This window comes from Episyrphus balteatus, chromosome 1, assembly GCF_945859705.1.
Source record: "Episyrphus balteatus chromosome 1, idEpiBalt1.1, whole genome shotgun sequence".
NCBI classification, from domain to species: Eukaryota; Metazoa; Arthropoda; class Insecta; order Diptera; family Syrphidae; genus Episyrphus; species Episyrphus balteatus.
The window spans coordinates 99,834,150-99,847,014 of NC_079134.1; the positions used below are offsets into that span (position 1 = coordinate 99,834,150).

General features: G+C 29.4%; 2 protein-coding genes across 4 annotated transcripts in view; one reads left to right on the forward strand and one right to left on the reverse strand.

Moving 5' to 3' along the window:
• LOC129907888 (uncharacterized) overlaps window positions 1–12,865 on the reverse strand; it is a 25,764-nt gene that overhangs the window by 12,685 nt on the left and 214 nt on the right. Inside the window, exon 1 of one of the 3 annotated variants that reach the window (XM_055984371.1) lies at window positions 9,674–9,966. The exons of 1 other annotated variant lie outside the window; for it this stretch is intronic. In XM_055984371.1, coding sequence (XP_055840346.1) covers window positions 9,674–9,692 — 19 coding nt within the window. In that variant the 5' untranslated portion in view covers window positions 9,693–9,966. Of the gene's footprint in view, window positions 1–9,673; window positions 9,967–12,865 lie in introns of those variants that run through there. One more of the 3 variants, XM_055984369.1, reaches the window with a different exon arrangement.
• LOC129907887 (caspase-14-like) overlaps window positions 12,485–12,865 on the forward strand; it is a 23,241-nt gene continuing 22,860 nt past the window's right edge. The window contains exon 1 of the mRNA XM_055984368.1: window positions 12,485–12,820. Within this exon, the coding sequence (XP_055840343.1) occupies window positions 12,634–12,820 (187 nt within the window). The 5' untranslated portion in view covers window positions 12,485–12,633. The remainder of the gene's footprint in view (window positions 12,821–12,865) is intronic.

Genomic DNA, 12,865 nt, shown 5'->3' on the forward strand with positions numbered 1-12,865 from the left:
CATTATCATATTATTTATGATTAATATTTATTTTCAGTATAGTGAATTTTGGAATAGAATTTATTTTATTAACTTTAATTACATTTGGTATTGAATTGAAATATTTTTGTATTATCTTTTTATAAAATTCTTACTAGTAATTAATATAAGAAGATTAAATTTTAATATGCAATACTTGATATTTAATACATTTGGTATTAAATTCTAATAAAAAATGTATTATTTTTTAATACAACTATATTAAATTTTAATACATTTTGTATTAACTAAAACAATTTAATATTTGTCAAGTATTTAATTTTAATACAATTCCGGTGTAGACCTATATGTAACCCAAAAAGTATTAAAAAATACTCCAGAATTTTTAACCGTGTAAAGGAACTATACAACTCTAAAAACCCTAGTATGCATACTATGATTTTCGCCTGATACTAGCAAGATATTCTCTGATACACTTGTAGTTTAATCTTATATTAGTAGTGTCTGGGACAGAATAAAGTGATGAAAAAAAGAAAGAAGTAATGGATAAATAGTATGAAAATTGGTGACAAAAGAAGAGAATAAAAAATGTCTGTTTTACTTTTCCATTTGACCTCTGCGTTAATTAAGTCAATAACAATTTTTACTCCAATAATTTTTTTTTATCAAATTTCATAAAAACGCAACATCACAAAAATAGTGTTCTTGGAAGTTCAAAATTCGATATATCAAAAACTTTGCACGTTAGAGCCATTCTAATTCTAGATTCAAATTAAGAAGGTCAAAGGCCATTAGAAAAGTGGTTTCTATGGAAAAATATTTCTCGCCAATAATACTGCCACTTACGGAAAAATCGATCTTAAAAATCGTTTTTTTTTTCAATTTTTCTCAATATTTTCTAAAAGAAAAGTATAGTTTTTCTACATAATCACAAATAAAAGATTATAATCTATAATTACTGCTTTCCAAACTTTTCAAAAATCAAACATATTTTCGGTAGCTTTTTTGATTAAAAAATAGGTTATTTTGTTCAAATTAAATTCGTCAAAAATCCAAAACTTAACACAAAATTTTAAGGACATAAGGATCACGAAAGTCACGAGCACATCTTTTAATGAAACCAATCATCTTATAAGCTTTTTTTTAAATATAATTGTAAAGGTTAGTGAATGAAAGTTTTGAATCCAACACCACACCGACACGTCAGAGAAACTTGGTAGACTACACAATTGAGACGTGTTTAGCAAATAAGTATATGACAAGACATTGTGTTTGCGTGAAAAACGCATGATTTTACACTTGTCAATATTAAAAGAAAGACGATTAGTATTGCACCATTCCCAGAATTTTTGAAGATCTTCCTGTAAAAGTTCACAGTCAGCTACTGAGTCAATTTTTCGAAATATTTTGCCGTCATCGGCATAAATTACACCCATAGAGCTACTTAAAACGAAGGAAGATCATTAATAAATAAGACAAATAATAAAGGACCCATGTAACTACCTTCTGATACACCCGAATTATCTTTAAACCATTGGGAACGTTCATTTCTAAAGACAACACTATATAATCTATTTTTGAGATACGAAGAAATCCATAGAATAAAGTGATCGTTAAATCCAATGGTGCTTAGATTCTTAAGTAATATTTCATGATTAAGTTTGTCGAAAGCTTTACTGAAATCAGTAAAAACACAATCTACTTGTTTATACTTTTCAAAGGCATCTAAGCAGATCGTAGTAAATTTGTAGATTTCTTTTTCACAAAGACATGGTGGTTTTCACATATAACAGGGGTACCTACAATGAAACGACAGAATATCACAGGTAATAGATTCGAACAGTTTAGGGATGACAGAAAGCTTGGCAATAGGTCTGAAGTTTGTCACTAATTTTTGTGGACATTTATTTTAAATGTGAGTAAGAAATGCATTTTTCCAAATACTAATTGACTTATTGAATAGTACAAACAACGGGTAAGAGAAGACATATATATTGCACATTTTTTCAAAATAAAAGACGGAAAGCCATCACGGCTGGGACTGAAACACTCGTCTAACTTTTCGAAATAGTTAAGGATAGTTGCTTCAGAAATTGCAAAATTAATCGAACTCATCAATTGAATAAGTTATATTTGATTCATTTGTAGAATCATTTTCAAAAGCACCATGGAAGAATTCTGCGAATATGCGGAAATTCTAGTAGAATTATTATACGTCATATGTGCTTGGTAACCGACAGATTTTTTTTTACAAGTAACATAATTCCAAAAGTTACGTGGATTAGGTATAAAGTTCATTTTCTGTTTTAGATATAAAGTTGTATAGAGAAAGTTGGAGTAGCTTGCTTAAATGAATGTAACTATTACGGTTTTCATCAGTTTGTGATAGATTGAATTTTATCCAAGCTTTGTTTCTTTTGTTAGCTTTTTTATATGCAAATCGAACCATGGCGGGATGCTATTAAACAGTTGTTTTGTACGTACTCAGTAAAATTTTGCTTAGTTTAGTTTATTTCGTTAAATACTAACGATATATAGTTACATTTTTTCTTAAAAACTAAAATTATAATTATATATTATACATTACATTATTACAAAAGAAAAATTTACATCTATAGAAGGTACATTATGGATTATTTTGAATAAAGAATATTTTTCTAAAGTTTAGTGATTTAACATTGTCATAGCTGCAGTTATTTATATTTGAATTTTTATTGTAAATATTTATTAAAAGATTTAAAGGACTATTAGCACCGTAGTTTGATCTACTGTAAATGTTAGAAATTGGCAACTGCCTTCTCAAACTATACTGACTAGCAATGAAATTCAATCGACAAAGGATCGATGGAGCTGAAATCGATCCATGGATTATCCCGACAATAAAACAAAGTTGTAGATACGCTCTGTGACTAGTTAGAGATGGAAGATTTATTAGTTTAATACGTTGAGCGTAAGGTTAATTTGATTTGACCATGGTAGAAATCTTAAGCAAAATCTCATAAATCTTCTTTGAACGGACTCCAATCTATTTATATGAACCGCATAATATGGAGCCCATATAACGCAACCATATTCTAAAATGGATCTTACGAATGAGACATATAGAGTTTTCAAAACATAAGGATCACGAAATTCTCGAGCAAATCTTTTGATAAAACCAAGAGTCATGTTAGCTTTTTTAATAATGTATTCAAAATGGTCAATAAAAATTAATTTTGAGTCCAACACTATCCCAAGGTCACAATGATGACAAATTAATAGAGTAATTATAGACAATCACATTTTAAGCACGGGAAACAACAACATATGACTACTAAGGATAAACAAGGTTTTTTATCTGTTGGTAAACAGAGAGTTTCTTAAACTTATAAATTTTTGACAGCCCTGTGTGATTTTCAAAGTTATATAATAAAACCACCAATAGCCCCAAAGTATGCTATGTATTTTCAAAAGTATGCAAAATAAATTATTTGCTAGAATATTTCATACAGATCACAGAAGTATGCATATAGGGATGGCGGTTTTTAGTACAAAAACCGGTTTTCCGTTTTTCCGTTTTTTTTTCTTTTGGTTAAACCAGTCGGTTTAAACCGGGCCAAAAAACCCGTTTTCGGAAAAACAGTCAACAAAAAATTAACCTAAAAACTTTTCGAAGAAAATCCCTAAGAAAAGCTTCTTTTAGTTTGATTTTGTTATTAGAGTTTTTAACTCACTCTTAGCAGGAGTTTTGAGGAATTTTTTAAGCTGAGTTAGTTGAGGGAGGGAATGAAAGTTTTGAGGGTTTTCAGTGTTTTGTCTCGTCGTGTATTTTTTTTTGTTAGGCGTTTTTTTTCAGCTTGTTTTTTCGTTTTGCAAAAACCGGGAGAGCAAAAAAAAACGGTTGACCGATGCAAAAAAACCGAAACCGGTTTAAACCGGCCGGTTTTTCCCATACCTAATGCAATAGCAAAATACCACAAACCAGAGAAAGAAACAAATAGTTATTCACCCAAAACAAAAAAAAAAAGAGCACTGGATGGAGGTTGTCAAAACACAGAATGAAAAATGTGGATTTGTAAAAGTTAATTATTAAAAGACCAATTGTATTTTATGGGCTTTTCGTTTGGTCCAAAAATCAATTTATTTTTTGATTTAGATCTGTCAGAAAACTGATTTTGACCATTTTTGTCTTCGTTATGGCCAAAAAAATTGATTTATTTTTTGATCAATTTTCCAGATCTGGATTTTTCGGCATTTTGCATCATTATTGACATCCATCTGTTTTACAAGTTTTTGTTCTATAATAATTTTCCACCACATAAAAAAAATAAAAATAAAGTATTAAATAAAGAAAAAAAAAATTAAAAAAACTTGAAAAAAAAAACAAAAAATAAAATGAAAAAGCATACTTAAGCACTTGTTAGATCAGTAGAAAAAAATAAAAAGTCTAGTTTCAGTTTCTCTTTTACTTTTACTATTTACTAATCTTTAGGTCCAAGAGGTTTATAATATACCATATAGAAAGTTTTTTTTGTGTGATCTTGCTGTTATTGCAATCAAAAATATTAGAAATTTTATTAACATTCCTTAACATTCTCGTAATCGGTTCATTTTTACCATAAACAGTTCTATGAAGAGCTTGATGAAATTGCGGGGTCGTTCTGAGAGAGTGGGAACTTACGTTAAAACTAATTTGCTCAAGGAGGGTAGAGCTTTCAAATACATCAGATAAAATTTGGTGTTTGCAAACAACATCGGCAACTTCGCGAAGTTTTGCTAAAGATTGTAAGTTAATGAGTCGCAAAAGTTCTTGATACGGGGGCAAGTTGAAATTGTCAGCCCACGGAAGTCCTCTTATAGCAAAACGGAGGGATCTACGCTGTACTGCTTCAATTCTCTTGATGTGAACTTGGTGATAAGGGTACCATACTTGGCTCGCATATTCAAGTAAAGGCCTCACAAACGTAGTATAAAGTGCTTGACGAAACCTAACAAAAAATTAACCTAAAAACTTTTCGAAGAAAATCCCTAAGAAAAGCTTCTTTTAGTTTGATTTTATTATTAGAGTTTTTAACTCACTCTTAGCAGGAGTTTTGAGGAATTTTTTAAGCTTAGTTAGTTGAGGGAGGGAATGAAAGTTTTGAGGGTTTTCAGTGTTTTGTCTCGTCGTGTATTTTTTTTTTGTTAGGCGTTTTTTTTTTCAGCTTGTTTTTTCATTTTGCAAAAACCGGGAGAGCAAAAAAAAACGGTTGACCGATGCAAAAAAACCGAAACCGGTTTAAACCGGCCGGTTTTTCCCATACCTAATGCAATAGCAAAATACCACAAACCAGAGAAAGAAACAAATAGTTATTCACCCAAAACAAAAAAAAAAAGAGCACTGGATGGAGGTTGTCAAAACACAGAATGAAAAATGTGGATTTGTAAAAGTTAATTATTAAAAGACCAATTGTATTTTATGGGCTTTTCGTTTGGTCCAAAAATCAATTTATTTTTTGATTTAGATCTGTCAGAAAACTGATTTTGACCATTTTTGTCTTCGTTATGGCCAAAAAAATTGATTTATTTTTTGATCAATTTTCCAGATCTGGATTTTTCGGCATTTTGCATCATTATTGACATCCATCTGTTTTACAAGTTTTTGTTCTATAATAATTTTCCACCACATAAAAAAAATAAAAATAAAGTATTAAATAAAGAAAAAAAAAATTAAAAAAACTTGAAAAAAAAAAACAAAAAATAAAATGAAAAAGCATACTTAAGCACTTGTTAGATCAGTAGAAAAAAATAAAAAGTCTAGTTTCAGTTTCTCTTTTACTTTTACTATTTACTAATCTTTAGGTCCAAGAGGTTTATAATATACCATATAGAAAGTTTTTTTTGTGTGATCTTGCTGTTATTGCAATCAAAAATATTAGAAATTTTATTAACATTCCTTAACATTCTCGTAATCGGTTCATTTTTACCATAAACAGTTCTATGAAGAGCTTGATGAAATTGCGGGGTCGTTCTGAGAGAGTGGGAACTTACGTTAAAACTAATTTGCTCAAGGAGGGTAGAGCTTTCAAATACATCAGATAAAATTTGGTGTTTGCAAACAACATCGGCAACTTCGCGAAGTTTTGCTAAAGATTGTAAGTTAATGAGTCGCAAAAGTTCTTGATACGGGGGCAAGTTGAAATTGTCAGCCCACGGAAGTCCTCTCATAGCAAAACGGAGGGATCTACGCTGTACTGCTTCAATTCTCTTGATGTGAACTTGGTGATAAGGGTACCATACTTGGCTCGCATATTCAAGTAAAGGCCTCACAAACGTGGTATAAAGTGCTTGACGAAACCTAAAGCAGAGTTAGCACTGGATACTATATTGTTGTTTTAAATTATTTCGAGCACTGTATAAAAGGTATTTACTATTGCGCTTTTTTCGTGATTTTAAAAATTAATTGATTACACTGCACAGTGGGTACCGCCATAGGTCAAAAATAAAAAAAGTAAATGTCAGTTTTTTAAAATCCAATGATTAAACAACGTTCTACGATCTCCCATCGAACCAAAACCAAAAAAAGGTTGACGGTTACCCCTTTTTTCATTTCTTTATAGCCATTCAAAGTCATTATATAAAAAAAGGTACAATTTTCTTATCACTGCAGTTATAAGGTGTGTACTTGCGATAGTGATAGCGGGTGTTAAAAAATTGTGAACAGTATTAAATTGTTATGGATATTAAACGAGAAGGTTATATTATTTCTTTCTAAAAACATAAATTATATTGTTAAATATCATTAAGACTAATTGAATCATTTATTTTCAAAACATGATAAGGCTGTCTTCAAAATATGAAGTATCTACTCCATCTATATCCGATTTTACAGCTACGCGAAATACTTTTTTAGCATCAAAAACAGGATAAGTCCCGGACTTATTATCTTTTGAAAATAAACAGCAGCTTCTTTATGTGAAATGCTATAATAGGCTACTGGCTGAAAATCTTAAGTTTAAAGCGTCTTTAAAGTTAAATAAGCACTCCGGACATTAGGTATATTTTAATCTCAAATACAGTTGTGTGATAAACTGGGGATGAAAGCAAAATGGTATACCCATTTTAAAACTAATTTCACATCCGTTTATTTTCAAAGTAGTATAAGTCCAAAAGCGTTTTTATTTTTTATCTCCTGAAAAACTTAAAATCATGGACTTATCATGTTTTGAAAATAAATGATTCAAGTGTAATGGAGCTCGTTAGCGAAGCAGTTTTCATTTTTATTTAGCATAATTTTCAGTAAATTGGAGATTTAGTTGGTTTGCCTTCGAGTGCCCACTACAATTTAAGTTCTCAAATGAAGAATACTGTCCTACCTTTCGAAATAATAGCGCAGTTTTTTTCCCTTTTCGAGTAATACGACTTCAAATGACGATACACGGAGAAAAAAAAATTTCAACGTAAAACTAAAAAAATCCTTTTTGGCACTATTATTTTTATAAAAGACTGAAATAGAGGGTAAGGTGGTCGACTGACAGTCAGGTTCCATTTCCGGCATGAACCATTTTTTTTTTAATTTTTTTTTTTTACCTTTTTTTATTTTTCTTCAAAATAACAAAAGTTTAAAAAAAAGGACTTGATACATTTTTTTGCAATAAGAAGTCATATAAAATGATAATACAGGCGTTTCATACAAAAACATGGTCATTATATTTTTGACCACACTTTGTATGGGAGGGTACCCACTGTGCACTGGTCTGCAAAAGTTATCTTTTTTTCTATACTTCAAATAATTTTTTTAAATTAAGAAAGATTTGACTTTCCTGAATCTAAATTTGGTTCTAAATTCTAGCACGTACCATTTTTTTTAAGTGAATTTTGAAAAATATGAGTAGTTTGTAGAAAATAACCCTTTTAGATTCGGTTGACCTTGTACAAAAATAAAACTATTATTCGTATTCAGCTTAAATTTCGAGGACTTATTTCTCATGATCTATTATTATGACATCATTGTATTTATTAATTAAAGTTTACAAACATTTTAAGATACTAATTAACAAAAACAACAAAAATATTGAAATACTGCTGTTTTTAGTAAATCCCACATGAACAAAAACACCTTAATAAAGGAAAACGTATAATCTCAACTCCCGCTGTATATAAAAAGTCCAATACAGGGTGGCTGATGAAAGCCGCTACCTTTTTCTTCTTAGTGAATCTGGTTAATTTTTTTTTTATTTTACAGATTGGTTTTTAGATTTAACAAAAATGCATAATAGAAAATGGATAATGTTTTCGTAGAACTCCTACGAAAATTTTCCGATAAGCTCATATGCACGATTTTACCATTCCGTTAAAATCCCAAATCGCTTGCACTTACTGCATCCGACTTTTTCTTTTGAGTTTATTGTAAACAGGAAAGCCGCAAAGCAAAATCAACAAATTTGAATGAAAGAAAACAATCCAATCGAGAAATATTTGCATTTATTCCTGTTTCAAATCTTCAAAAAACAACTTTTTTTAAGGCACCCCATATGCATTAAAGACCAGGGTAGGCATTTAAAATCCATTATTTTTAAAACTAATAAAGCTATATTTAATAAAATTGAATGCGCTTTAACATGAATAAAAGAAAAATAAATTTCATACACTGAAAAAAAAGTTATTTGAATTTTTTAATGTAGCGATATTCATCAGCCACCCTGTATATAAAGGAAAGTATACATAATAAAATACCTTAATTAAAACAAATTTATACGTGTTTTGTAATTTTATATACTATTTATCTATTTCGAAATATTTTATTTGTGCTAAACCATTCGATAAACTGCCTAGTAAAGCTTCAGATATGTTTCGGGAGGTTTTCCTTGCAGACCAGTGTGATCAAAGTTTTAGTTTTGAAAGGGCGGCGCGTGAAATCATGGTCAGGGGCGCCGGTAGTTCTAAAATCGACACTGGCAGTATGGAAAATATTTGTGGAGAATAATTGCAAAATTGTTTTCATTTATAAGCTTTTTGTATAAAAGCCGTGTTTTGTTATTCATGTGGACCTGTATTTTCTCCACTTAATGTAAAAAATAACTAAAAAAACACGATTTTTCAACTTTTAACCACAATAGCAAAGTATTATTGAACATCATATGAAATGAGATTTTACTGTATTATATTTAATAAAAATAACACAAAATCTTCAATTACAAATTAAAAGACACTAATCACAACAGAGTAGCCAAAGCACCTTTAAAACTCAATTTCACCTCAATTGATCACAAAATCCAACTTTGAGGTCAGTTATTTTTTTTTTCACTATCCCCACCCAAAAATGTATTCATACTTGCTTAGTGCAATTTATTAGCTGCACAAAAAACCGGTTTTTGCCTTAAATCTTGCTAGTGAGTTTTTTAATAAAATTCCGCTAGATGAGCGATTTGTCACACTGTGCGCCGCTCGCTAGATAAAAAAAATAAGTGATAGAGATGGAGTTGGAGAATAAAAATTATGAGCGAAAAAAGATGAATATAGATATCTGTTTAAAAGGTATATTTGTTCATTCAGATCGCTATATTTTGTAATCATGATCATATGGATCATTGATCATAGTAAAACGTAGCTAAAGAGGACTAAATATTGGCAAAGAAGTTGAATTAAAGTTAATCAAGTTTAATTCATTAAAATAAAATTAAAAGCTTTGTCTGGTATGAGGTTTAATTAACCACTGAGCTTTATTCCAATGTACCTACTGTTTTTAACTTCATATTTCAGCTGATCATATGTTTTATCTTGCACTTTAATTACTTTTACTACACACTTCAAAGATTCAAATGTACCACATAAAAGTTCAACATCTTTTTCATTGTTATTAATCTTATTAAAAATGTAAACATTTGACAATTCTTCTGGATTTGAAAATAATCCTCCCATTTTTGTTCGTTATATTTTATAAACTAAATACAATTATTGTTTGTGTTTACTTATCAGACGATGGAAAAGAGAAATGCTTCACTCCAGAATTTAAAATTTATGTATAACCATATTAAAGCAGTCATAGCTATTTGTGCTTTTTGAATGAATCATTTGTTGATACTTCATTTTTTCATTGTTTAAGAATTCAATAATCAAAATAAAAGATACGAACCTCTTAATATATGTATGCGAATATTTTGTTTCATTCTATTTTTGTAGTGGAAAGCTTTTTATCGAAGTCTGGGCTGTCGTTTGAGTATTGACGGACGGAGGTCCGTGAACACAAGTGAACATACAATGAAACTACTTCAAATAAAGTGTATGAAAGTTAATTACTGAACGTTTATGCAATTGTGTTATACTCGTATACCTATGTATACCTATAATATGTTGTTATTGTTTATGTTGAATCGGGCTTTTTTGGTCACTTCCTTCTATATGCAAATACACATTTTTTATTTCATACTTTTTCCCTACGTTTCGTCGTAATTTCACGACTTCATCACGGGAATTTTATTAAGAGACAATTTTTCAATCTTCTAATAAACAGTCAGTTAACTGTTCTACGAATAAAGTTATTAGGCTCAAAAACAATCGGATAAAAACATTGAATTTTTCAATCAAGAATAATTTATTCTACAGAATAACAAAAAAAAATTGTCAAATTCAAAAATATTTAAAATTAAACGTCAATTTTATTCATGATTGTTTTTGTTTTCTTGTGTTCCACTGTATTTTTTTCAAAATTATTTCAAAACAGCTTTGACAACTGACACTATAATTATTGATAAATGATTTTATAATTTTCTAAAATAAAATATAATTTATTGACAATTAACTAATAAAAATTAAATATGTAAAAACATACATCATAGTTGTGTTCACCGACGCTGCACAGTGGGACGAATATATGGAAAAATCGGCATTTCTAATCAGCCCTATGATGGTAGCCGATCGGAAAAATATCCGATCGGAGAAAAGTTCCGATCGGAAGATTTTTGTATTCACGGTACCCGAATTTGACAAGAAAAATTAACTTCCAAACAACGCACTCATTTCCCATTTTTTTTTGGTTTTTATATTTTTCGGATAATATTTCACGTTTGAATTTGTGTCGGGAAGAATCGGAAAGAAAAAACAGCACAAAGAAAAACCCGTCGCAAATATTTTGACAGTTCACTGCATAGCATCGCATTTATTTTAAATTTTCAACGCGCCTAAGATTTTTTTCGTAAATCTGTCCGATTTTACAGTCGGAAGGGTAAAAATCATACGAAAACTGAAAAATTCGTACAAATCGGATACAAATCTCTTCCGATCGGCTACCATCATAGGGCTGAATATCTTGTGTTTTAGTAACTAAAACTACGCAAAGTTGCATTAAGACGTCTATTTACACCTAAATCTATGAACTAAACATGAAAACCAGATAAATGGAAACGTTTTAGCCAGGAAATTCATTTTTATTTAATTAAAAGAGTTTAGCAGCGAACTTTTTATGATTTTCTTTTTATTATTATTTTTTCTTTTCTTTTAAATAATTTTAATTTATGTAAAATAGAACTAATAATAGTATGGATAATAAAACACTATAATTTGAATATTCAAAGAAATAAGAAAATAACAAAATAAAGAAAGAAAACTTTTTTATAAAATTTGATCCCTTCATTTTTGATTAAAATGGTAAAATGTTATAAATAACATTGGTTTAAAGAGCATTTTTTTGTTTTAAATTGATGTTATCACGTACGCAATCATGTATAGATTTAGTTATATTCAGATTAGAATTCAGCCATTATTCGTTAGCGCTCATGAACCGATTGAGTCTTCTAGAAGACTGCTCCATCTTCTACTTTACTTTGAGGCAATAAAATTTAGTTACTTCCTGTATTTGAGCTTCTACATCTCATGTTGACTCCTCTAAGCCAAGAAGTTGTTGAATTTTCAAACAGAACCCATCAAATCGTCTGTTTTTGAACTATCCAGCCAAGTTTTTAAATTTTGGCCATTTTTGATATAGGGGGTCGAACCTAAAAAACGCGATTATAAGTACTTGGGGCAAGATTTTGATTCCTTTAGAGGATACTTTCCTGAGTATAAAAACATAAAAACCCCAGAGAGCCTTTTAGGTGTAAAAAAGAAAATCTTACTCAAAGTCAAAAAAATTTTTTTTGCTATAAATATAGCAAAATTTCCTTCAAATTCAGAATTTATGAATAAAATATTATGACTTTGAACCAAATATCTTTTATTTTGATTAGATAAAATGGATTTTAAAGTCATTCAAAGTCATTCTGGTGATAGAATAACCAGTGATAAAATTTACAGAACATGGACACAGATGAACTAACAAACTGAGAATCAGGCTATTGTTTATACATTAGGTATTATATCGAAGTTCAAAAAAAGTACCAGAAACTACTAATTTGAATAATGATTTCCATTGAATAAGTTAATAAGACACCACTGAGTACTCTCCCAGTTTAAGCTCAAAAATACAACCTTATACTTGAAGCACATATGTATGTCTAGAATCTGTTAACACATTTGATTGTCATAACGTCATGTCATGCTCTGAATGCATATAAGTGTATAACGTATATAATATAAATTTATATATTAGTAAATATGTTCGAAAAATACATTTAAGTTGTTTACATTTAGATTCGATTCGGTTGCAATGATAACTGAAGTGTACTTTTTATTTTTATAATATTTTTAACATATAATAACATGAATAAATCTTGTGCAGTGGTGATTTTTAATTTTATTGACTTTGATGTTCATGATCACTTAGAGCGTCGAACATCGAGTCTTCGTGATGTGGAACGACTGGAAAAATTATTTCATTTGTTTAATACAGATATTGAAAAAATAATTAACCCAAATCTTCAAGAATTCAAGGAAAAAATTGACAAACGTGAGTTAATAAAGCATTTTTGTTAATAAAAATGGAACAATTTTT